At 55.1% G+C, this 26389-nt stretch overlaps 4 protein-coding genes across 4 annotated transcripts; all 4 read right to left on the reverse strand.

The window, feature by feature from the left end:
* Nucleotides 1-5941: 5941 nt before the first annotated feature.
* Nucleotides 5942-7333, reverse strand: GB1 (Guanine nucleotide-binding protein subunit beta; the record flags this gene model as incomplete). Its single annotated transcript, XM_053177645.1, has 5 exons — nucleotides 5942-5962; nucleotides 6017-6136; nucleotides 6199-6288; nucleotides 6350-7068; nucleotides 7204-7333. The coding sequence occupies 5 exons, from the start codon at nucleotides 7331-7333 to the stop codon at nucleotides 5942-5944; spliced, it is 1080 nt and encodes a 359-aa protein (XP_053038357.1).
* Nucleotides 7334-17609: 10276 nt separating this feature from the next.
* Nucleotides 17610-18897, reverse strand: COL26b_004779 (uncharacterized protein; the record flags this gene model as incomplete). Its single annotated transcript, XM_053177646.1, has 4 exons — nucleotides 17610-17777; nucleotides 17879-18581; nucleotides 18635-18774; nucleotides 18841-18897. 4 exons carry the CDS (start codon nucleotides 18895-18897, stop codon nucleotides 17610-17612), a joined length of 1068 nt encoding a protein of 355 aa, XP_053038358.1.
* Nucleotides 18898-20914: 2017 nt separating this feature from the next.
* Nucleotides 20915-21867, reverse strand: COL26b_004780 (uncharacterized protein; the record flags this gene model as incomplete). The annotated part of the gene is made up of 2 exons (XM_053177647.1): nucleotides 20915-21303; nucleotides 21411-21867. 2 exons carry the CDS (start codon nucleotides 21865-21867, stop codon nucleotides 20915-20917), a joined length of 846 nt encoding a protein of 281 aa, XP_053038359.1.
* A 1578-nt stretch (nucleotides 21868-23445) lies between these two features.
* On the reverse strand, nucleotides 23446-24984 carry COL26b_004781 (uncharacterized protein; the record flags this gene model as incomplete). The annotated part of the gene is made up of 1 exon (XM_053177648.1): nucleotides 23446-24984. One exon carries the CDS (start codon nucleotides 24982-24984, stop codon nucleotides 23446-23448), a length of 1539 nt encoding a protein of 512 aa, XP_053038360.1.
* Nucleotides 24985-26389: the final 1405 nt, after the last annotated feature.

Here is a 26389-nt window from a genome sequence, read left to right on the forward strand (position 1 = left end):
TGCTGAGGAGCCGCCTTTGATGCAGAGTATCGTTTTTCTTCTTTTTTCCCCCAAGATACCAAACGGCAAGCAACTTACATGAACCAACTCGTTGCCTTGAGGTCGTTTGGCCAGGATACACAAAGGGTCGTCGTCGCCACAAGAGCAACAGACGCCGACAGCTCCTGTTTGCCCGTGTGTTGGCCTGATGTTCGTATAACCCGACCAACCAGGGCAGAATAAGCTGAAGGTAGGCTCAATTGACTTTGAGCTTTTCTCCTTTTGCTTTTGGGGTGGCAGCTGCGTCAGTTTCTACCATCTTACGTGCTTATGTCTGTTTCGTATTACGGCGTACTTGCTTCCAACTGATTTCACCTCACCTTCTGCCTTTCCATTGTTTACTTTACCTTCCATGTTACTTCAATTCCTTCCTGCCTTCCGTCTGTTTAGAGGTTCCTTCCACAACCCGAAATGCTACCTTACGTATGCATATTGTCCAGTATACATCACCCATAACCATACCTGGAAGGTTGGTCCTGCTGCGTCACCTCTCCTTTCCTCACATAAAGCATTTAATTTACATTCGCACTTGCACTTTGCACTTGCATTTGCGCATCCCCTGCCTCTGGCCTAGTGTCCTATTTCGGTTAGTGACTCACGAGGCGCCCTCCTCCCTCCCTCCGCCTCTCCGTTGGGCCCGGCCATGGCATCCACGCCAGTGCGGGAGGACCCTGCATCATTCGCTGGTGTCTCCCCAAATGGCAACAACAATAGGCCGTTACTATTGTTCTTTCCCAGCAGGCCGCTGCGACATCTGTGGCTGCCCGGCAGTGACGTCCGCACCTTCCGTTTGTGTACCAAACTCCAGATTGCCCTGGAGGGACCTGTCCCTGTTCGCGGCGCTGGGCCAAGACGACGCCTCGGGTGCTTGCACAAGGTGTTGCAAGTCTAAACAACGACACTTCAGGTCTAGGTCTCGGGTTACACCACAATCGTGCATTCGAATCTGAGAACACAAATTCATGTTTCCCAGCTCGATATCCCGTGACACCTGCATCGAATCTTCTACGCATCATGGAAGTCCCGGCCTTATTGCTGGAGCGAGAGCGAAAGCTGGGGCTGGAACACCAACGGCTTCTGTTGCGTCCCCATCTGGCCTCATGCCTTTCGTCAGACAACAACACACGGATGGCCGAATCACCGACTACATCCCTCAATGGAACCACTTCATCGATCGATCCTGGGGAACTCACGACATTCTCCGACCCCACGATGTCCTCCCCTGCTGCACCTCAAGTCGCGGATCGCCCGAGCCGCAACGCTTCACATCGACTGGGAAGATGCTTTACCGCTGCCGGGTGTCAGATCACGACACCAAGTCTCGTGGCGTACCGGCATCATCGATCCTCCACCACCCTGTTTGCCAAACAACAAGGCCCCCGAAACATGGCACAGCGGTCTCATCATCAGCTCCAGAAATCTCTGACAATGACATGCGCTTACCGTCATAATTAGCCCGGTTTGATCATCCGAAAGTCACCGTTGGTGTGTTTGCTTCTCCAGCCATGGCTATGGAGGACACGGCCAAGCCGTCGTGTGACCGCCTTAGTCGGTGCTCTGTCAATGCGGCCAAGTGTGTAAAGACGACAGGCAGACATTTTGCCCATCGTCCATCGCCAATCCGGGGTATGATCGTAACGCGCCCGCCTGCTTCAAGTAATTCCTCAACTGCCTAACTGCTTCCTCAAGTGCAGAAGCCGACTGTGTCAGCTGTCGTCCAAAGCGTTCCTTGAGCGTCGTTCGCCGTTGTAAGGCGGCACTCTCAGACGTACCACTATCTCGGTTTTCGATCGGCGTCCTCACCAAAACCTTTCTGGCATCGTTCGCGAAGTTCTCATGACTATCATCGAATTTTGACACGAGATTTACACAAACATGGCCACCGTCATGCGACGTATTCTCGTGCAAAGTTGTCTCCCAACCATTCGCATGGACAAACGACGTCGTCTACTCCACGGGCATTCACAATGCGAGTCACTCTCTCCACCCCCGGGTACGCCCTTTCATGCCCCCTTACGATTATTCACCGTCGGTAGACGCAGCCGGTGCCGAGAGCCACAACACAACACATCACCGCTTCACGTGGGGCTGAGTCATCGTCTGAACACGAAGAGAAGCACGACTCGCTCACTGCAGGCCTCCACAACTCATACTTTCCAGAGTCGTATCTAGCAGTCCCGACTAAAGGCTGCCAAGTCCAGATGCGCACTCGAAACGGACCTTGGACGAAGTATCCGCCAGCTCCATAGGCGGGGGCTCGTGTGAATAGTTACCGACTACATTTTGGGATACACCATCCCACGGTTCATGACTCCGTTTCACTCCCACGAACCCACCATGACAGAAACGATGTAAACGAAACTTTCAAGGACGAAGGACAAAATAGAGAAAGAAAGCTACGTGGAACAAGTCATGGGAAACCTTGGCCGGACTACGGACTACTCAAATTCCCTTGGCAAATATGCATCGTCGCGATTTGATCGGTTGCTATCGTGAGAAGCAATCGAATGCAAACACACCGCCATCACAACTCTCTTTGCCGTTCATTCGTGTGGCACGTCCGTCCGTCTACGGGATGTGCTTAGTGCGCTCTCGCACGACTGCAGTCTGCATATCGTGATTTGCGTCGGCACTATGCCGCTGCACTCTCATATCCCAAGTCCAACCGCAGAGTCTATAATACCGCTCGAGGAGCCCTGCATGCCCCCGAACGTCTTGATCCATCCAACATTGAGAGGCGGTAAAGATCATGTTCGCATTCCACGCGCCACGTGTGTTGGCAAGATACATACTTCTGTCAAGCACGTTTCTATATCACCATCGCTATGCGGCATACCGGATCGAAGGAAGATTTATGCTGCTCTGCGTCCGCTATGCAAGATGACAGCACAAACTGACGATAATACGTCGCGCAACGTCTCAGCCAACCTATCATCCAACGAAGCCTCGTGGCTGCCAGGGTCAGTGCAGTGGTAGGTGCATCAAGCTTCACAACCGTAACCCAAACCTGCGGCGCCAGCCACGAAGTCTTCCCCCCCTTTTAGCTGTGCTAACTTGCTTAGGTCTTGAACCGCGTCAAAGCTTAGCCAGACAACATGCAACAACCTGCAACCACACGGCCGATCCCTTGCGATCCATTAGAGCGCCGCTACTTAAATAGCACTGGGACCTGATTATCGATTGCCTGCGTCTGGCTGCCGTTGTCTGTGATCCGGAGAAAACCTTCCTAACCCATCATAGCAACCTTCGAGAAGGTGCAAGACTGGGGGTTCGAGCCGCATGGAAGAAGTCAATCATCACATCGCCGCATCGCACGCGAAGCCATACCACCAAGCCGAGCCTCATTGCCGTTTCCCAATTGGACCACCCAGCGAGGAACGAGCCTGACTCAAGAACCCCGTCTTCCTTCCCACCCTCACCCATCTTCTCAGGCCACAATGCACGCTTCCCTCCCCTCCTGCCGACGGAATCGGGAAAACCAAACGCAGAGCGGCAACCCTAAGACGAACGGTAACGCGCAAACCAAAGTCCAAATGGCCTGTTCTTCACGTGGTCTGTGAATTTCGGTTGGCTTCACGTGGCAAAGGCGGCAGGAAGAGACGAACCTCACGCCATGGCCCGTCCACCCTCCTCTGGCCATGCATACAAATCGCACAATCTTCAATGGGGTTTGGAAAAGAAGATTTTGGATTTACCGTTTCCTTACTGCCGCTGGCATCTCCGCCGTCCAACCACCAACCACGTCAGCCGTTCCTAGCCCTTACCCTCGTGGCGGGCACACCAGCCCGGCTGGACTTTCCGGATCATTTTTCCCTCCCATCGTATCCTTTCCCCCGGTTCATTCATGATTTGACGACTCTTCCCCAGCCATCGCCAATGAAAGCATTCGACTAACAAGGTGGGATCAAGACCAAAAGTCATCCTCTTCTGCGTCTGAAGGTTGGCAACAACCCCAAAGATCGCCTTTTGGGAAAATCTTCCCGACCAGACACTACCGCGAACTTAGAGAAGCACCGGCGAGACGTACACTCATGCGACCACTATCAACTTCAGACGCTGCGTTGGCTTTTTTTTCTTTTCTTTTCACTCTTCCCTCTGCCCGTTCTAGCCCTCCTTCACAACTAGCAATTGGTTCGCTACTTGTCCATCATCCTCTTGCCCGTGCTGCTGCTTATCTGCGTTCGTTTATTGATTCATGTGCCGGCTCTATGCATCCGATGTAATTGTTGGCTGGAAATCGCCAGCCAGCTCTCAAGGACAGGGGGCGTGTGCCGCGCGTTAAGCCGAAAAGTCCAAGTCGCGTGCTCGCATGCTTTTTTGGGGCCGTCTTTGGAGTACCGTCTTTGGTGAAGGTTGAGTGTGACATCCGGCCTTCGATGGTCATCCTGGATGCAGCAAGACGCCGCACCGATGCCGGAATCCATCTCTTCGTGGTTCCCACCCCACACCGGCCTGCTTTGACGATCCGAATCTCACGCTGTGGTGATGTTGACGATTAAATCGACTGGCCCGTAGCTTCCAGCACCAGTCGAGAATTGGTTGTGATAGTTGTGGCGGTCTCGTGGTCCTCGTCTCGCCGGCTCCTGTGTCTGATTAGCTGGGATTGGATGACAGATCAACTGCCAGGCGCAGTACACCATGTCACATCAAAAACAATGTAGCCGTCAATAGGCTTGAACAGAGGATGAACGAGCATTGAGCGCGAACTATAGTACAGGCAGTAAGTAGGTATAAGAGGGAAGGCTTGAGGCAGGCGTCCACGCAGGAAAACAACTTCATCACCTCCATCCTCCGTTCCACGCATTTCTCGTTCCGTAAGCGGCCGTCGTCCCTTCTCTCTCCTTTTCGGTTTTCTCCGTGTTTTCGCCCATCCAAACAAGCAAGCCCCCTCGGTAGGGAAGCTCCAAAAGGGATCGACATCCGTTTACACACGAAACCAACTCCCCTTCCCTTCCGACGTGTATAGGAAAATGACAGCTCGCCGCCACAAACAAACCACCCAGCCGTCTCCCTCAAAGCCTGTTTTCACTCCTTTCTTCTACGAGGCGGACCAGCTCCACCTCTACTAAGCTTCGGCTTCGCGTCGCGTGGCGGTTACACTTGGCGCTTTCGTCTATCAGACCAATACCACCGGAGAATCGAGGAAATATGACGAAAGGAAAGGCGGGATCGAGAGATGCGACGCGTATTTTTGTGGGTGAACGCAACGGCGACGAGAGAATTATCGGACTGGAGAAAATCCTGTTGTCGGTGGTATAGAAAACTCCTGCTGCAACAAAAAAGAAGAGTGCAGCCCTATCCGCCATGAGCCGTCGTGGGAGAAAGGTCGATGTCGGAATCGTGTGCTTTGCTTGTCTATGCGTGTAGGGTTGGATTTTGGTGGGGGTATCAAAATGCCTCGATTCCGTTCCCTCCTTGGCGATCCTGTCGTATCCGGATCCGGTAGCAGACGTTGTGGGAGATGTGAAGCATACATGACTCGGGAAAGGCCACATGTGGGAGAACCAACAATGTGTTACAACCGCCCAATCTAACAATCAGGTGCTAGAATGAGGCCAAAAAAAACTATGGTGCAAAAGAATCGAGGACGATGGGTGATGGCTGGCGCATGGCAAAGGAAAAAAAAAGAGACCCTGTATAGTTCCTACAGCCGCCCATGCCGGTAAACGGGCGGCTCCAGCTGGATTTGGTAGACGATGAAAAGTGAGCTTTGGTATGAGCAGGTGTTTCGTGACTTCGTCCTGAATGCGCCAGTACTCGCGGATTAGAAAAAGGCGGCATCAGGGTTTCGAAAATTAAGTAGGCCAAATAACCACTCGACAGAAGATTAAAATGGTTTCGCGCGTACTGGAACCGGTATATCCAGACAGGACTTCGTCATTGTCGGGTTCGGGTGGTTGATTTAGTATGCCCAGATTTTCAGCTAGGGAAAACAGTCAGTACGGTCGTGTCGATAGGCGTGTAGGGAACAACATACGAGAGAATCCCAGGATCCTGTGCACAGGCTGATGCCGTCGTTGCTAACGCCCAAGCAGCTGACTCTGTTCTCGTGGCCGACGAGCGAGCCAACCTTTTCACCGCGTGTTACGTCCCAAACCTGCCCAAAAATTAGTAATCGGTCCTTGATGCTGAAAGTGCGTTCGGAATTCAGGAGCATACCTTGCACTCAAAGTCGTCATAGCCAGCAAACAACAACCGCCCAGAAACCGAGGTCGCCACGGAGGTGATGCCGCACAGGATAGATTCCGACTGTCAATCGAGTTAGCGGTCTGTAGTGCCAATCAGACGAGATGCTGCTGGCGGTACTTACGCCGTAAAGGTTCAATTCTCGGTCGGCACGAATGTCGAAAAGTCGGCAGGTCGCGTCGTCGGAGCCGGTAACGAAGGAGTGGCCGTCGGGGAAGAACTGGATGGCGTTGATGTCGGACTCGTGGCCAGCGAATGTCTGGACGGCCTTGCCGGCACGGATATCCCACAGCTTAGCAAAGGCGTCGCAAGCACCGGAAATGAATGTGTTGGAGTTGGTCGGGTTGAGGCTGATGCTCATGACATCGCCGAGATGGTCGGCGAATTCGATGACCTTTTGACCCGTTTCGATATCCCACTTCATGCAAGTCATATCACCTGATGAGGTAAGGATACTCCGATCGTTGATGAATCGACAGCAAGATAGGTATCCGGCATGGCCAGACAACTCCCTCGCGACGCGCGTAGGACCCTCTCTCTGTTGGTTGAGGTTGTAGATGGAGCAAATGTTGTCGAGACCACCGCAAGCCACGTAGTTACCGCTGGGGGCGTAGGCGCAGGTCATGACCCAGGAGGAGCGTAGGGGAATCGCGTGGACCTTGTTCGTCGTGTAGGCATCCCAGATGATGAGCTTTCCGTCTTGCGAAGCGGAGACGAGATGTCTTCTGTCGGTCGACCAGTGCATGGCGTAAATCTTGGCCAAGTGACCCTTGAGCGTGCGCTTTGCCTTCATCAGCTGGTTCTTGGGGATCGGCTCGTGGGCCTGCTGGGCAACGGTGCGGACTGTTATTCAGAGGACGAATTGTCAGCATCTTCACGACGGGTGGTCGGGGGGCAATTAAGACGACGGGGAGGGGGCTTTGTGATCGGTGGTCGTCGCCGCCGTCGTCGATTGAATGAATGATTGATTGAACTCACGAGTTGTGTCGGCGAGCTCATCCTTCTTCCGCTTGATCCTATCCTTGAGTGTCTCAGCCTCGCGTCGCGCTTGCTGGATGCGCGCCTGCATCGCCTCGGGCGACACATCGTTTTGGCTTTGAGAGTTCATCGTCGTGGACTATCGGCCTCGATCAATGGGATGGCGGGAGAGAGGGACGGCTGCTGATGAGAGGAGAGGGCGACGGTGATGTCGGAGGGTGGTGTGGTGGTTGGTGGACGAGGAGGACGGACGGGTCGGAAAGGAGGAGGTGGTGTCGGTCGACTGTCGTTGGATGAGGGTTGAGGGTTGGAATTGAAATTGAGCGGGAGCCGGTGGAGAGGGAGGAAAGAGAGGTGTGTGGTGGTTGTCCAGTTCCAGATGGAAGGGGAATGCAAGCTCCAGGGGGGGTTGCTTTGCGCGGACCAGTAAAACAGCAGGGTCGAAAGGAAATGATGGCCGTCTGGGGGGTGTTGAATTAAGAGCGAGCAGCAGGAGAGAGCGAGAGTGGTCGCAGGTACCTGCCGTGTCTGCGAGAAGGTGGCCTGGTGGGTGGTACCTGGCTGGGGAGGGGCCTTATGCAGAAAACCCAGTAGTCGGGTGGACAAGACAGGGCAGGAGTAGTGTGCAGGAGGCAGGAACAGGAACAGGAGAGAGATGGGCAGCAGAGCTGGATGGATGGATGGATGGATGCTGGGCCGGGTGCTGGGTGCTGGGTGCTGCTTGGTTACCTTACGTGGTAGCGTAAGGTGGGCGTGGGCAGCAGTAGCAGTAGCAGCGGCAGCGGCAGTGGCAGCAGGAGCAGCAGCAGTCGGGTAAGGTGAGGGAAGGAAGGGGAAGCGGCAGTGGCAGGCTGGCAGCAGTCGCAGTCGCAGTTGCAGTCGGAAGGAGCAACGCAACACTAACAGCAAAGGTGGTGGCACTAACGAGAACAGCGCAATCGGAAAGGCGCGAGGTGCTAAGGAAAAGGCAAGGAAGGCACGGCTGGACTGGGCTGGGCTGGCTGACTGATGGGACACCGACTGACTGCTGGGCTGGGGGAGAAGAAGGATTGGTTGGTTGGCCGAAGGGGAGAGAGAGAAAGAATGGAGTCGACGGGACAGAATAGACAGGGAATGAGGGACAGGGCAGGGTAGGGAAGAAAGGATGGAGCCAGGACCAGAGGGGGGGAGAGACCAAGGGCCGGGGCGGACGCCGTGTCGAGCGAGCGAGGTGGGTCCCTTCTTTCCTTCACTCGGGCGCGCTGCAGCTTCTTTCTCTCTTTCCTTCAGAGCTCTCGCTTGATCGTCTTCTTTTCTTCTGTCCTATTCCCCTTCCCCTGGCGTATATCTTCGTTGCGCTTGCTGGGTAAGGTGGTATGGACCTGAACCCGGACAAGGCTGTGATTGGGGGTGACCTGATTTCGTGGCCGGGGCACAATGGGCGGGGGAGGAAAGGAGGTCGCCTGGTGCCCTTCTTCTCTCGGGCTGCTCTTGGTGATGCTAGGTGGAGAGAACCCGTACGCAGCGATCGGTCGACCCTGGAGCAGGTATCTATCCTACAAACGGGGACGGCAGCTGGAGCAGCTGCAGACTGTAGTAGGTATTCGTACCTAAGGTACCTAGTGCAGTCGTTCTGATAGTGGGTGGGCGGGAGGCCTGCTAAGAGAATCTGGCTGCTAGCGACTGGGAAGCGTCTCCCGGGTGTGCTAGGTAAGTCAAGGTAGTGAGCCCTGGCGTTGGGAGGTCAGATGAAGTTGCTACACCTGCATGGAAAGTGTGTGGAACGCAGCGATGGCGCAGCAAGAACAATTCGAAGACGCCCAAGAGGAGGACTGTGAGAGGGACTGAGCGCGATTGACGACACTGCTGCGAGACTGGCGCAGACGCAAATGCAAGTGCAGATGGAGGCAATCGCCGGCTTGGACAATGGAAGCAGCGCAGCCCCCAAGACAGGCGGACCAGGTACGAAGTCAAGTACATACGAGACGGATATGTAATTAGCGGGCTGCAAGGCCCGAATGACGGCGAAGGGGCCGACGGTGTGTGACCACGCGGTCAAGACAGACAGACAGGCAGGCAGGCAGGCAGGCGGCAAAAGGGCATCAAATGAACTGGCAGAACACTCTTGGGGCTCAGAGACTCAGGAACCCAAGAGACTCTCAGGGACAGCAGACGGACAAGTCGGTGACGGCAGCTAACAGAGAGCCCCGTCACCAGTCCCAGTTCTTTGTCCCGAGGATATGACGAGACGCGGCCAAGTACCGGGGGAAGCAACCCAAAAAGGGGAGAGTGGACGCGGGATCGACTTACCTAGCAATAATAAGAGTTACGGTACCGCCGTAATCATAGGTATCTGAGCGGACAAGACCGCGCGCCCAAAGGAGGCGATGTCGCAAACTTGCCGAATGCCAGCTGCGTCGTCTTTGATCAAAGGGTCCTATTTGTCTTTTCCGCCTCTTTTCCAGGGTCCTCTTCTTGTGTTTCCCACAAAGTCCGCAGCGCGCCGAGGACGTCCCACGAGGGAAACGGACGCGGTAATTCAATGGGCGGCCGGTCAGGATCTGGACTGGGCTGGGCTGGGTTTTGGCTGGCGGGATTGCGTTGCGTTGCGTTCTCTCTTCAAAGAAGAGCCGACCCGAGTTGGACGCTGGTCGGCCGGGAAGGGTTTCCAGTCCGCTGTAGACGGGGGAGCCACAGCCAGGGCAGCTCACGTCGACCAATTGGTGGCACAGCAGCCGTAGCTTGAGCAGCAAGAGCAGAATGGACGACGCCGCCGCGGGCAGTAGAGTCGGACCTGGCTTGGTACGGTACACGGCAGCGCCAGGTTCCTCGAACTAGCCCGAGGTACGCTATGTGCGCCGCCAGGTTTGAGTGTGTGAGTGTGAGTGTGGGTGTGTGTGGGAGGAGCGTGTGGGTGTGCCAGTGGTGTTGGACCTGGTACAGGTAAGGTAGTGTTGGCGTAATATCCGTGGTGTAGTCCAGCCTTCGAGTCCAAGGCCAGAACGCAACAGTATTGGACGTAGCCCGCGAGAGCGGCTTCGTAAGTGGTAAATTGGAGTAACGTATTTGGCCGCCGTTGTAATATAGCTGATGGCAGTGTCCTGCGAATCCGAGCTTCTGTTCACGAGCAACTGTGCCCGAGTCTGCGTTCAATATCGGGGTGAGGCCTGGGAGAGTGAGCGTGAGAGCGTCTGTGAATTGAATGTCGTTCTGAGGTGAGGGTCGGACCGGGTGCAGGCGAGGAAACAGCTTGGAGGTGGGGCTTGGGCTGCAGTATTATTTTATTTCCCTGCACCTGCGCTGCTTGAGCGGTATCCGTCGAGTGTCCTGTCCTGGTGGGAAAAAAGGTGGGAAACTGTGGATTCTGGAACCAGACGTGCGTGCGCGCGGCCAGAAACTGAGCAGGACCCCGGGCCTGGGGGAGGCAGGTGCCAGGAACCGTCAGGTACAAGCAATCTCGAAATTAACACCATGGTACGTACCTAATATCTCGTCTTCTTCAAGAGAAAGAGACTCCCCAGTCCAGTCTCCCATTCGCACTCGCCCACACTGAAATGGCGGAAGGAAAGGGGCCCTTCCTCCGGAGAGAAGAGCCACTTTGGAGACTAACGCCAGGGCCGATTGCGACTTTGTGTCCGCCGCCTTTACTGCGTAAGGTAGTCGCCTGTTCGCCAACCGGGGAACAAAAAAACCACCACCACCACCTTCTCAAAGTCTACCTTGGTTGGAGTTCCGCCGGCCTCGAAAAATAGAGGTCCCTCGTAAAATGATTTAACCCACCTCCATCTGCCTCCAACCCGACGCTCAAGCTCTTACTTCATGACAGCATTTTGCCCGCCAACAAGAGAGAGACATCCAAGGTTGGTCTCGCACTCCGCCTCGTCCCATCTTTCTGCCTTCCTATGCACTGCTACCTTATGTCGGAGATGGTGGGAGGAGGGGGCGGGCGAAAAGCAAAAGAACGAGGACCAGCAACTTGAGCCAGCAAGGGCAGCTTTTGCCTTTCTTTGCTGGACGTGTGATCAATTAGGCGATCTCGCGTCAGGATCGGAAATTTAGCATACGACATGTCCTGCGCAACCAGCACCACCCACCTGCAATGATTCGTCGCCTGCAGTCCACATTGCTACCTATCCGTATCTGTGCTCTGCTCCTATCCGTTTAGAGCCACGGCTGGTGGAGAGCCAGATCGCGACGCCCGCATCCGCATCTTCACCTTGTCTTCCGGTGCGGTGCGATGCGATGCAATGCGATTCGAGGCGAGACATGCGATGTGATGCTGTCGCCTTTACAAATACAGCCTCAGATGGCAGGACAACCTGAACCAGGTGGGTTCTTCGCTAGACGCGGACAAGGTCATGGAGGGAAGCGCTTGTCGGGCGACGAAGAAGCAGGGTCCAGTCCGGTACGCTGAGGAACCTCGAAACTGAAGCGGAGCCCAAGACCACCATCGTCAGTTGCTTGCTTGCTTGCTGTGCCTGCTGCCGGCAGAGCACCTGTATCAATGGTTGGAGAGGAGAGGAGAGGGAGTGCAATACCTCTACCTCTAGCAGGGAAAGGGTTTGGGACATCTGAGGCTCGGACTTGGGGTCGGCTGAAATGATAAATATCTGACCTATCCCGTCCTGCTTCACAACAGATGCACATACAGGACACCAGAAGCGATGACCACGACGCTGTCACCGACTGACACTGCGCCTCATCTTTCAGTTTGCGCCTGGGGCGAAGTTGGAAGAAGCTCCCGTCCCCGTTGGTGCCTGTCCATGGCCTAGCTACAGCGCACAGGGACTCTGACAGAGATATTGAGTTTTCCAAGTCTCCCTCACCCTGTCTTGTGATGTGTCTGTTGGCTGTATGTGATGCATCATTGCCAGGAGCAGACCAAGATACGCCTTTCAGATTCAAGTTTGACAGAACTCTTGGTGCGGATGCCAGTCTTAACCTAGGAGGCGTCCTAGGGAGAGGCGGACGGTTTTGGACCGCAGACAGGGTACTTGTACATGAGTCCGAACCAACATGGGAAGGCGGCACAGTGCAACATCTCGCATGCACTCCGAGAGAGTGGTGAGGATGAAGCATCATTGGCCTGTCCGCAAAACATTACCTCTAACTGATATCCGTCCTTACCTGCACTAGCATCGCAGGGGCCCAGGTAAGGCAGGAGCCGCCGCACCGGCACCCTCCTCCATCTTCAAGGCTTGCTTGGCAAAAGGCAAGAACAAGGACTGGTTGGAGGAGACGTAAACTGTCACACGGAACACTCTCCATCTCCCGATGAGAAAGCGGCACGGGAAAGACGGATAGATGGTGATGTCTATCGGGTCTTGAAAAGGCTCAGCGAGAGGAGAAGCTCCTTTTTTGGCTTTTATCTGTACGAGTAGACCGCACCCTGATACTCAGATACCGTTAAACGATAATTCGCAGCTTCATCGTGGACTTTGTAAGGAAGCGTTGCACGAATGGTGCTCCGTGAGGTACCGTCAGGTACCTCACTCTGGAGTGTACGAATAGACGTGGTGGATGCCTTCAGTGCACAGACCATCCTTTAGAGAGAACTGAAATTTTCAGAGGGACAACTCTGCACATTGCGGGTCCCCTTTTCTGCATTACAGCAGTGAGTGGCATAAAGTAGATTGGATGCATGCACTAGTCCCTGTGGAGTGCCTCTCAGGTACCGACCCGACCTCACCTCAGTTGTGTGCGCCGAACCATGTCCCCCTCTCCCCTCCCGCCCCTCAATGCTCAGTGCAAGTGTGTCGGGTCCCGTTCTTGCCTTCCCCCGGCCAGCTCCACTTGAGCACTCGCTGCTTCATGGTCTGTGCTTCAGTGGTCCCGTCTCCAGGTCTGTCTCTCAAGACCGCCTTTGCCTCATTTTCGTTGATCAGACTTCCAGCCGGGACTTCATCATCAGAATGTGCCTGCGTCCTGGCTTGGCAGCCAGCCAGACGACACCTCCGCCGTCTTCACGTCGCATATTGCGGTCATGTCATCCGCACCTCCAGGCCGCGGAGCTGAAAACCGACAAAAAGAAACTTTTGGAATCCAAATTCCACCATCATTCTTGCTACGCATACGTCTCACCTCATGTTGCTTGCGTGCGAATGGCCCGGCACTGGCAATCCGATAGAACAGAACATCCCATCAACCTGGACCTCGATGCGACGCCCGCTCTGCTGCCCTTGACTTCCCATCGAAAAGGATCAGCAATCACAAACCCAACGTTTCTGCGAATACCAGCCTGTCGTCCACACGCAGCAAGCAGTCGGGTTGCTAGATAAGCACGCCAAACCCAAGACTGAAGCCTCCCACGCCATGCTACCTAATTCATGGCCATCCTGTGGACGGTGGCCAAAAGAGAGCAGCCAACAACAACTGGCATGACGTCTCGTCTTCGTCTTGATGGTGTTGATGCCAACGTCCGTCTGGTTGCCAAACTTTTCGGCGGACCAACCGAGAAACCTTGGCCAAAAATGGTGACCTGGGCGATCAAATCCCCCTGCCTAGCAAGGACGAGGGCGATGGCCAGGACGAGCTCATGGCCCAAGTGCAAACCAAGTTCGACTTGACGGCCGCCTAGCAAATAAGCAAGCAGGCAAACATATGGGCAAACAAAAAAGAGTTCTCGAGTAGTGACATCCACGAGCTTCACTGCCGCTGCACAAGGACGGGAAACGACCAGGACGAGACTGGACACGCGCCCCCGCTAGCCAATGTCAGCCAGGGTCCGGCATCGAGCCACTGGTCATTGGGCGAACTACCCATCTCGATACACATTCAGAACACCCACCTCAGACCATCCAACCCTACATCTTGTTTGCCTTTCCGCCATACGCAGCTTTCATCATCCCATTTGCCCGATTTCATCTCAAGCCTTGCCCTATCCCACTATCTGCGGAGATGGCCCCCGAAGTATCCAAACATCTTGAATCCAACCACACAGTCATCCGCCAAACACTTTCACAGTACAAATAAAGTCCGACGGCTCAATTTACAACGCCGAAGGCTTTGTGTGCCAGGATCGAGGTTGTCAGTCTGATGTCTCATGTCAGGTCAGGCTTGCTTCTTTCACGAATGTGTACGCAGACATGATGTGGCGGACGGTCCAAGCTCTTTAGCTCCCTCCCCAGCCGGTGCCCTCACAAGCCCCAAGCTTCCATCATTGCTTCTTCCTCCAGTCTACAAGTCAGACTTGCATGCGTCGGGCTTCGCTGGGCTCACTACCCATGCCGATGATGGCATCTTTGTCGAGAGGCCAGCCACGAAAGGAACTGTATTCGGCGCTGGCGGCTTCACGACCCTTTCTTCCACTTCGCCACCTAGACGATTAACCCACCGACATGCATGACGGTTGGACAGCCCTTAGCTTCGGCGAGCGGCAGCGGCAGCGGCAGCGGCAGAAGCTACGATATCAATGGCAAAAGAGCATGCCTATGCCCCCGCGGCCACCCGAAACTTGTCCTCGTCACGGCGTAATCGGCACTCGCATCTTGAAAGGCACATACAGAGGCATTCCCAGAATACTCGGCGTCGGCGCCCGTCGGCAGCGAAATGGCTGCATCAATTGGAGGAGTATCACATCTACAATTCGTCTGAAGAGAGCGCACAATGACACAAAGAGACCTTGCCACACGCCAATACTTCAGACAAAATGATATGTGTCGATGCAATCATGCGACATGGACCTCCCCTTCCCTTCCCAAGATATCGGTCATTCGGTGCCCGACCTTGCCATTCGGTGCCGTTCCGCGCCCAGAGTTCCATGGGAACACCGTCGCTGTCGCTTCCCGTTGCCCTTCAACTTTGGACAATGGCTACACCAGTACCTCTCACGAACTTGCGTGTAAGCTTGTGGCATGCCACGGCTCCTTGTGTCGCATAGGAAACCTCTGGCTCCCGATGTTTGTTCGCGTCACTCAAGGGCGTTGTTCCGACAGTTCGAGCAAGACTACGCCGTCCCAATGAAGACGCAGACGACAGTATCACTACCACGAAGCAATATTATGCGACATGGCGAATCCAGGGATCAACACCCTGGTCCGGCCATATCTACTTCGTACCAGCTAGCAAGCGGAACAAACCTGCCTGCTGGGGCAAGGCCTGCGAGAGCCTGATGGAGGATGGCGCAGGCCGTACGCTAATACAACTACATGCCTCTGCCGACGAAGGACGAGGTCCAAATCAACGAGCGGCGATTAGTCAAGCCCACACTGTGTCGCAAGCCGGCAGCCCAATGTGCAGCTAAAAGTAATCCCAGGCCGAAAATGGGTTGGCTAGTCCCCGTCAATGCACAATGGCGCTTGCTGGCATGGCGTCTGGATCTCGGTACATCTTGCTTACTCCCGACGCAGGGGGGGGAAGAGGACGAAAAAGGGATATCTGTTGTGCACTTGCGTCTGCCACTGCCACGACTGCAGTGTGAATCTTTCATCCACCGGTAGCGAATAACGTCACTGCCGAACAAGTCAGTTGTCCTTCAACTATATCTCAACCATGTTCATCAGCTCCGAGTCGGAGATTTCACCCCAAACTCCGCACTCTCCTTGGGGCGAGAACTTACGTGATGACAGACCTGTTGGTCATTGCGTAATGCCCGATGGGAGAAAGCAGACGGAAATTTTGCCCGGTGACTGGGCAGACAATCCAAGTAGATTGCAAACTACTTGGCTGTCAACCGTCATCAACAACGACGCATATCTGTATCCCGCCTACCTTGCGGGAAGCGCACGGTCTCCAGAGATTATTGTCCACACGGGATTGCGGATTTGAATCCGCTCGCTGCTTGGTTTATGTCGTCTACCAACTACTGCATTGATTGATAGCACTCACCATCGTCATTGCCCCTTCACTTCCTCCAACCCAACCCCCTCTTTACTACTCGGGATGCTTTTGACTACCGCTCGCCTCATGTTTATCGTTTCACATTCTGATATGGGAACATCCCTTGAGGATCGAGGTCTTGGTAGCCTCTCGGGAGACACATTGACCATCACGGACCTCGTTTGGGTGCGTGTGTCGTCTCAACGACGGAACGGAGACGAATATCATCACAACCCCATTACCATTAAGATAATGTCGGCACACTTCAATGTTCCCTGCAGGACGTCGGCGGCTTGCGCCAAATCAACGCGCCAGCCCGTTGCCATGTTGCTATGCCTCGACCAACCCCTCTTTCACAGGGCCGAGGCAGTATTAAGACGATACACACTCCCGCCAAGGGAGCACACACGAAGCCTCAAGGCTGCAGCAGGCGAGACACCTGCCCGTTTCTTAGCCCTACCGCCAGATCAGTCAAGGTCTGGGGCACGTCTGCAGCAAGAGTACAGGGCGAGGGACCCTCCTGGCAGCTTGGCACGTCCTTGTCTGTTGGGCAAACGCTTGATCCAACTTAGCGGGAACCATCTACCGTTCGCCATCAACCAGATCTCCCAACCAGAGTTTTTGGGATACGCTAACTAGCCCAAACCCTCTGCAACCCTTCTGCAGAAAGGGTGGCGACTGTCCCCAATGTGGATGTTGTATCCGGAAAAGCCGCGTTTCCTGTATACGTGCCATATCACAGCCAGCGTCCGCGACCTCGAGACCGGAGAAGCATGTCACTATCACAATAATGCTCCTAGGAAAAGTCAACCTCTCGGCATCAGAGGATCGGGTGTCCTTGTTTATTTTTAGTGACTTGCCCGATTCGGCGATACGATCTCGCTTTGACTTGCAGCGATATACCCTCGAAAGCCATTCAGTTAGCATCCAGTCGTGGTGCACGTTTACATAGGCAGACATCTGCACAAGGATATCTTTGAAATCAATCCAAAATCCTCGGCTGAACTCGCACAACCGTACACGCAAGACGGCTAATCGGCACATTATCTCAAAGCAACGTGCCATTGATCTATTGCGACGACTGGGCCAGATACATACAATGTCTGTTTGTGTTAATCACTTGATCACTGTCAGCTAGCCTCCAAAAGCAGCGGGGAAATTCAATCGCCAGTCATCTGCTACTTTGCCCGTCACCTCCTCCTTCGACAGATGTTTGGGATCTTCGCTCGTTGACTTTTTCTTGTTACTTCGACGCCACGAGCTTTCTGCCTGAGCAGCGCCGAATCTAATCTCTCCAAAGACGAGACGGTTCTAAGTACGTATAAGCCAGTTTAGCGGGAACCCCCGATATGGGACACGGCCGAGGCCCCGACCCCGCTCGCGTGGGGCCGTAAAGTCTCCCCGCCGGACTCGGGACCGGAGTGTTCGACGTTCCCGCTATTTTCCCGGGAACGAGGAGTCCAAACGATAACTCAAAAGTCTCCACGTTGAAGTTACGTGGCCGAAGAGGTAGTCTGTATGTGCAGATCAACCGCCGGAGGAAGCCGACTTGAATCTTGATCTTATCTTCTATTTGACAATTGTATAGGCATGCTTTCGTCATCAATCGTTCACCACATGACGTCTTGAAGGCGCTGCTTCTCAGCGTCTCCGCCAAAGATGGAGTCAATGCCCCGTCGGGCGAGTGCGCAAACCTCATCTCGAGACAGGTTGAAATGCTCAGCCACCAGCCTGTACTCGTTCGATAACGGGCTGCCAAAAACACCCACATCATCTGTCTGTTTACAACGTTAGCAAAAACATTTCTTTTCATCCACACACACGAGCCCCGTCTTTGCGAGCCCGCATTCAGGGTAAAAGAACAGCAGCAGGAACTTACGCCCAGCGAAATCACGCTCCTCTCGACACCCCACCACTCCCCGAAATGGTGCCCCTCAAAGCCGCCCGTGACCATCCCGGCGTGGACGTTACAGCTGAGGCACAGCTCCAGCCCAATCTTCTTCGCCGTGATCTCCTTCTTCACGTCCTCCCCGAGGTGTATAACATGCCCCAACCTTCCGGGCTCCCACGACAGGATCTCCGCCAGCTCGTCGGGGTGTCCGGAGCACTCCGCCTCGCCGAAGTGGATCGTGAGCCCCAAGCCCAGCCGCTTGGCCTCCGCGAAGGCGCCGCGGAAGATTGAGATGTTGTCCTGCCCGTCCACGCCGTGGCACCGCGCCGCGGGGTCGCCGCAGAGGTCTACGCCGACGACGCCCTGATCGCGAAACTGCGCCGCGAGACGCACCGTCTCGTCCGCCTGCGCGGGCGTGTGCCGTCTGTCGACGGAGAGGATCAGACGCGTGCGCATGGTCTCCGGGCCGGGGTGCGCCGCCTCGAACTCGGCTATCGCTGAGAGGATCGTGGAGACGTAGACTGACGGCGGCTGCGGCGTTGGGGACGGGAGGGAGCGGGGCGTGGTTCGCAGCTCTAAGTACGTCACACCGTCTGCGTGAAAATCCTTCAATACAGAGAGAGTTGCCGTGCGGAGGGTTTCTGGGGTTGTGATGAGGTTGTAGATGTATGATGAGAAGAGGGGAAAGAACCTAGATACACAGTCAGTGAGGCTCATCGACGGAGGACCGGTTGGGTAAGTTACGTTGTCAGGTTGTAGTCGTGTTTATCCTCCGGCATGACAACGAGGGGATCTTCCAGGTCGGTCTCCCCGGCCGCCTTCTTCACGGCCCATATCTCGTGGAGCGTGTGACGGCTTACACTGCCCGTCAGATGGGCATGGAGCTGGGTAAGTACGTGTTAGTCCGCATCGCCAAGATGAACGGGGTAGGGTAAGCTTGATGTTACTACCTCGATCTTGGGAAGTGCTCTAAAGTCCATATCTGCTGCAGTCTTGGAGCTCGGCATGTTTACGTTCACGGCGCGTCGTCGTAAATGCGCGCGACTTATCCGCAACGCAGCGAACGCCTCCGGTGTAGAAGATTGTCTGTGCGACTTCCGACTATGCCCCACTGGTCACACACAACCCTGCTGTCCGATAAGAGTCTGAGCACCGGCTACTAGATCAGAACCAGGCGGCGTCGCTGACGGTCTTGTCTTTTTTCCTCTTGTATGAAAAGAATTGGCGTATGGCGTGAGGTGTGAGAATTGTGAGGGCTTTTTCTTACTTGGGATCCGGAGAAGTTGAAGATTGTGGATCATGGTGGTTCCGAGGCGAAAGAGTCACGGAGCGGGCCGATGGGGCCGATCCCGGAGGTTTTGCATGGGATGTTCGGAAAAGGGTAGGTAGGCGGACCGGGGTCCTGGTGGTTGTCTGTGCTTCGTCGAGTCTTGAGTTAATGCCGTTGCTGACAACTCGTTGGGCGAATTTTGATGCGAGTACGTGTGTAGTACGATATTTGCATATCATCCCTGCATCATTGAGCCTCAAGTGAGAGATTGGTAGGCCAAAGACGTCTCGTATCTAGATCGCTTGAAGGAAATGATTGGACGTCGTGACGGCCGCTATATTTGATATAAATACATCGCCTTGGTGAAGTTTCCGACTTTTCTTCTGCACAATTCGGAACTTGTCGATGTGTATTGGTTCTAAATCATGGCTTCGTCTTGGTCTGCAAAGCGAAGCAGGTAGGACCAACGAGGCGTGCGCAGTAGGAAAGCTGCAAGATAGCGAATCGTATCTGTTCGTCGGTGGTAGTTTGCCTCGTTATCCAAGTATAACTAACGTATCCTTCGGCGACGAACACCTCACGTGGAAGATTGCAGTTCCTGATGTGGTCCCGATCTCTGGCCACCGCGTAACTCGAAGAATGACGTCGAAGTAGTTTGATAACAGTGAAACCAGCTGGCGAAGCTAATCAAAGATTCGCCTTACCAGAAGCGTTTCAGTGTTTCATGAAAAGGTGATTATATATAGTTGGGACCTTCCTCCACGAGACAACCTTTCACGATCTTGATGCCCACCGTTAACCAGCCCAAGATCAATGCTCGCCTTGCGTGGGTATAAAGTTGATCCCACAGCTCAAGACTTGGTCTCGGCAATCCAAGTGAGGCCTGGAATATGGCGAAGGATATCTTCGAGTTCCGTCTTCCGTTATTCTGCAATACTCACGCGGGCGGCCAAAGACTGCGAAGTGTTCGACGGGATCCTCAACGCTGGCCACAGGTGCCCAATGCCCCCATCACCTCGCTGTCCTTCTCCGTCTACGGCGTATTGGGGGTGTTTACCCTTGTCTTGACTGTCACAGGTTTCGACTCAGAAATTAGGCAGAATCCCCTGCCACCATTGGGACTTGCAAAAGGACGCTTCTTCGAACGGTTCCTAGACTAGTTATATTGTGCTGTTCAACCGGCTCGTCGCCATCCATGTCTGAGGAGTTTATAAGCAAGGCAACTTAACAAGTCCCCGCTTACGAAGTCATCAACAGCAGCTACTGACCAGGATGGCACAACAGTTTAATAACGTCACATCATCAGGGAACCATGTGGGTATTAGAATTGGTCATGATTGCAATCGGCCTTTTCCCCAAATCGTGGCCCTTCATGAACGTCCTATAGTACACGCAAAAGGGCAGGGAAAAACCCCTTCCTGCCACCCCATCCATGACCGCAATGCATGCAAAAGTTCTGTTGGGTGTTGAGAGTGTGTGTTGTTGGTGTGAGAGAGTTTTCGGTGTCTGATGTACAGTGTTTGTGTTGTTCGACAGGCGCAGAGATTAAAAATGAAAATCCGCGAGTTCGTGTCCGAGTAGGAGCGGGTGGTAATCGTAAAGATCCCGGCGTAGCGCAGTCGTTCCTCTCGTTTTCCCCAGCCAGCCAGACCCTTCCGTGTGGAAGTATCAGGCCCGGGAAATTCTCTTTTCCTTCCCGTAAGGTATTCGTAACAGCGTCCCTTCCTTTTTTTTATTGTTGGTTTTCTGTTTTTTTACAGCGCAGGCTTCGCCTCGGCGCGGTCAAGGTGGGCACCAAGCATGTCAGCGGTGCTTTGCTCGCCGTCCTTGCCGTCGCCGCCGGCGGTCAGGAGCTCGCCGCCAGCCTCGCGCATGCGAAACTCGCGCTCCATGCCCTCAATCTGCTGGTCCTCAGCCCAGCAGGTGGCCAGAGGAACACCGATCATGAGGGCGGTGGCGCAGACGACCCAGACGGTACGGGAGCCGTAGTACCACGTGTTCTGGACGGCGCTGACGCCGAAGTTGACCTTGCTCTGCACCCAGCCGCGGGTGGTCGGGGGGATCATGTCCTTGAGAGCGTACAGGCGCTCGGCGAGGCTCTCGTCGGTAGGGTCGAAGTCGCTGTCGGCGGAGATTTCGGAGTCTAGCGGGGTGGGTTAGCGGGATTGTGACGTAGTGGGCAGGCCGACTCGAGGGCGAAAAAAAAAAGTGTCCCGCAAAGTCAGCATCTACGGACGGCGCAAAACATACCGGTGTCAGTGAAGTCGGCATCGTCCTCGATGGGCCCGGCCTGGGCGCCCTGGAAGTGCTCGTCCTCGACCTCGGTGAGTTGGACCATTTTGGCGGTTGCTGTGTGTTTCTGCGACGAAAAATTGGATGCGCTAGAGTCGGCCGCGCGGATCTCGAGGATGCGATCGCGGATGTGTCCCGGGGGCGTATGGAGACGAAAGTCGAAGCCGACGGGGTAGGAAGCGAGGAGACCGAGCTTCTGGAGTCGTACTAGGTTCGCTTGCTGCTGGTGACCTTGGCGGAGGGCCTTTTTCCAACCGAGGATCGAGAGCAGACGCTGGGTGTCGCAATCGAATTCGTTGGCGAGGAAGTAGTCGTCGAGGGAGCGGAGGAGGTCGGCGTCGTTGGGTGGGTGAGCTTGAAGTTGGCCAAGTAGAGGTTCAGCAAAGCTGCTAGAGATAGCATTGGTTGGACCCATCATGAGAATTTTTGGTAGCTAGCGTAATTGGGGATGGTCCGTGCGTGGTACACAGGAAGAAGGTTTCGCCGGGTATGACGTTGGTTTTTTGGTGATACTGCGCACAGACCACCTTTGTCCAGGTGCCTTCCTCTAGTGTGGTCCATCACTTCCTTCCCTTTTCTCCCTCGTATTCATCACATCAAAGTCATGGTTAACAGTCAGCTCATTTGAGTAGGCAGAAAGAACACTTATTGAATAACGTGTCAACATTTGACGAAGTACTCAAGCAATCTGATTCCTCACTGCGAGACCATCATTTGGCCGATGTAAGTCAAGAAAGACAGGCGAGTGGCCCTATATAAGCGGTCGAGGGAAGAGGCAGGCGCTGCAGTAAGTTGCCCGTCGGCTCTCTCACGATGAACGTCGTTCGAGGTTACAAGTTCTTGATACTTAAACATCCCATGTTCACACTGTCCTCCAAAAATGCCAACGAACAGTGATCCGCTTTGCTCGTGTGTAGTTGAAATCCCAGTTGATCACGGTTTCGAGGCTCCTTCACAGCGTCCATGGCTACGAAACGCTTTTTCTCAGGACAAGGTAGATAATGGCTTTCTGGCTCATCTCCAGCATCCTGCGAGTAATACCAAAGAACACGCCTGGCTGGTGATACCCATCTCGCTGACTTCACGACCGCTGCATGCCATGGAGGAGTTCATAGTCGAGACGTGAGACTTTCTCAAAATTCTACCCACAGACAACATTGAGGAACATTGTCTAGAGTCTTCTGCGCCATCTTTTATAGACGCGGTGATGTCGGACTCATGAGCGTCAGAACGTGATAGGCGAGGTGGCGTAAGGGTTGTAGGTCATCGGCATATAAATACTTCCTAATACCATCAGCGGAACAACAAAAGGGCAGCGAGACAACAGTCTTCCGCCAGTCGTTGAGCAACTTCTCTTTCCCCGACTGATGCCATTCATAGCAGTTCGTCCATAGGCAAGTTCCCCTGTCGAAGCAACGAGGCTCGCCTTAGAGACTTTCCCGTCCACCATCTCCAGTCATGTTGAAGTATTCCACATGAATATGAACCCGGTACATGACATGGATCATGTTACAGTCACTCTGGCTTCCTTTGGACACCTCGACTGGATTATAGAGGTAGGTGTGATTAGAATACCAATGCCACAAGAGCAGAATTCAGGGCAACATTTTGCTCTAGTAAGAAGTGGTATAGTGGCGTGACGGACCTGACTTAAATACACAGACGGAACTATCCTACGCGACGATGCAGTTTGCTTGCAGACATCGACGTTCTCTACTGGCCAAGTATCTCAGCAAGTTGACGTCCATCTTTACCTGCGTGACACGCCAGATCGGAGAAGCATGTCACCAGCCCCATTCGCACACAACGGCACAGTTTCTTCAGCTGATTGCAAATGCTCATCATGAATTCGTAACTCTATGCATCCAGCTAAGCCCATGGTATATCCCTCCAAAGAAACCCAGAAATGCCTACGCGTGACAATGAGACCCCCTTCAAACGCCTTACATACACATGAAATGCCATATGCTATCTCCCCACGTGCCACCACGCTTTAGAAATGCACACTCCGCTTCTTAGCAATCTTCGACTTCCTCTCCTCCTCGGCCCGGTCCCGATGGAAGAAGTTGCTGACGCTAGCAGCCGTGTTCCCGTACGGACCCTGGAGCAGGCCCGAAACCAGGTTCGGCAGTTTACCCCGGCCGCCCTGCTGCTGCTGCGGTGGTGCCTGCTGCTGCTGTTGTTGTTGGGGCGGCGCCGCCGACGACATTGCCGGTGTCGGCGCAAAGTGCACCTGCGGAGGCCGGTAAGCGCTCGTCCCCGGCTGACCCTGGTTATATGGCCCCGCGCTGGACGGCCTCGGCGGCTGCGCGGGCGATACGTGCCACGAGCCCCCTGAGCTTCCCGGGGGAGGCTGGTGCCGCGGCGACAGGCCTGGCCCTGGGCCCGGGGCGGCGGGCGGGACGCCGTACAGTCTCCTCAGCCGCTCCGTCTCCCTCTCGATCTCGGCCTCCTTGCGCCGGCGCTCCTTGTCCTCTTTCTCGAGCATCTTGGTGATGCGCTTCGCTTCTTCCGCGTCTCGGCGCTCGCGCTCGCGGGCCTGGCGCTGCTCCTCGGCCACCATGGCTTGCAGGCGCTTCGTCTCGTTATCGATCTCCCACTGCTGGCGGGCGTTTGCACGCGGGGGCCCGTTGTTCATGGGCCGTGCTGCCGGCGGTGAGGCGGGCTTGTTGCCGATCGCACCGGACATGGAGGCCACGGGGGCCATAGGGGCGGGCTGCGGTGGCGGGGGTTTGGAGTTCTTTCTGCGGCCTGAGATTGGAGGCGGGACTGCGGTGAGGTTGAAGACGTTTTGCCTGGGGTTGAGAAAGAGGTCGCGCAGGACCTCGGCGCCAAGCAGGAGGACGACGTCCAGACCCTTGCGATCCTCGACGTCTACCCGCTGGAGGTTGGGCTCGTAGATTGTCACGGCGCTCTCGTTCTTCTTGTCCTTGTACATGGCGACGGTGATGTCCGGCTCCTTGCTCTTCTTGCCGGCCACGCTCTTGCCGACCATGTAGCACGTCATGTCCTTACTCAACCTCCCGTCGCGCTTCCAGCGGAAGACGACCTTGGGCACGGTGTCGCTGACGGGAGGGTCGTCGGAGGAGCGGTCGATCATGCTCGCGCTGGGCTCGCGGAATGTTTGCTCGGGCATCTCAAACTCCCAGCTGTCGCTCTTGCCCCAACTGCCGGCCTTCGTCTTGATAACCACCTGCGAGTCCGGGTTATACAGCTGTAGGGTGACCTGGTCTGGGAGGATGGGCTGCGGCGGTGCGGGCTGGCCGCCCTGGGCGCGGACCTCCGCTGTGGAGAGTGTTGGCTGTGTCCATTCCGGCTCGACGAGGACCTCGGCGTAGATGATCTGCTGGGAGGCGATGTCGGTAAGGGCAGAGGCGTACTTGTTGCGAGCAACGGGGTTTGCAGGGTCGGCGCGCTTGAGCAGGTAGTGCGGCGTGAGTTCAGATCCCTGGTGGGTGAAGTAGAGGACTGTGTTGGAGGGGTTGTCCGAGGAGGGGCGAAAGTGGAAGGTCGGGAGGTTTTCGTCGAGCATGGTTGCGGGATTGACAGCCGACGGCTCGCGAAAAATCAAAACAGGTTGGCTCGATGCTGGATTTGTAACGCTTGCCAAAAAAGAAAGCTTCTTTCCCGTGGGTTTGAACGTTCGAGAAGGGTGGGTTGGCTAGATAAAGAGACGGCCAGGCCTCGGATCAGGCTGCCGTTGACTAGGGCGGCGAGGGTAGGGTGTGCGAGGTCAAGTGGGCTGAGTCTCAGTCCTTGTCCCGTCACCCGTCCGCCTTGGCTATATGATGAATCAAAGACACTGTCACCGCCCAGAGAAACACCGGTCAAGGAAACGGAGCTAAGCGCCCACCCACGTGAATCGAGGCAGAGGGAGCGCAACCTTCCGGAAGGATCGCGGCAAGCTGTAGGAACGAGCTGATGGAATGGCTTTCAGACGAGATGCTTGGGAAAGGTGAGTAAAAAGAGAGAGGCTGAAGAGTATATACGCAAGACAGGGTCCCGCCGTCGAGAGAAAGGTTGAAGCCTGGTTAGTGTTGATTAGAAAAGGGAGCGTCTGCAGGATTGGCGGTTCAACCTTGCCTAGGTAGTAAGGTAGGACTTGAGCCTGCGCACAGCGCCCCTCATTCAGCAAGCACGTCGTAGCAAGTAGAGCGGCGTGCAGTGCATGCTGTGTTACGTACGTCAACATGCCCCGCCCTTGCCCGTCCAGCAGTCTCCAGTGTCTTTACATCCAGCTGCAAGCCTCAGTGGTGACCCCACATATTCTCCGGCTCCGCCACAGCCGTCCAGGTGCCCCTTCTATCTCACTGGCGCTGCCCAATCCCCCGTGGAAAAATTCCCCTGCTCGGAGTCCTTCGGCCTGTGATTCGTCCGCTCGCCGGCAGCGGGAACAGCACTGCAATTCGTGCTGTGCGGCTGTGCAGTCGAGTGGGAACGTGAAGAATGGAAGCCAGAAGGCCCGAGTACCCACAAACTGTTTTGGAACTGCGAAGGAACCATCGTTCCCGAAACGCGTGGCCAATGGCCGTCCATCGGTTCCGTACTCTTCCAGCGCCTGTCTCTGTATATCCCGCGGATGAGCTTAGCTGACAGGGCGGCGGCCCGCGGGTGTGAACGATGAGCGGCGGTGGGCTGTGTACTTGGTGATGCGTAAGCTGCTGCAATTTAGAGGATCATGGGCTGGGCGGAATCCGCCTTGGCGGTCGTCGCCGCGTCATTGGCGCCTTTGCCCATTTTGAGTATTGATTAGGAGGAATCAAGCTTGATCCGACTGCTTGCCCTGTGGCTTTCTTTTTGGTTTAAGCACCGGCAATGCGGCGTGAAGTCTGCAGCAGTGTAAGTCGACGGATTTGAGGCTAGTAAATAATCGTGGCTGAAGACTGAGCATTGTAAATGAGGCCGGAAAGCCATCTCACACGTCGAGCAAATATCTG

This window comes from Colletotrichum chrysophilum (assembly GCF_026319265.1).
Source record: "Colletotrichum chrysophilum strain AFK26 chromosome Unknown scaffold_30, whole genome shotgun sequence".
Classification (NCBI taxonomy): Eukaryota; Fungi; Ascomycota; class Sordariomycetes; order Glomerellales; family Glomerellaceae; genus Colletotrichum; species Colletotrichum chrysophilum.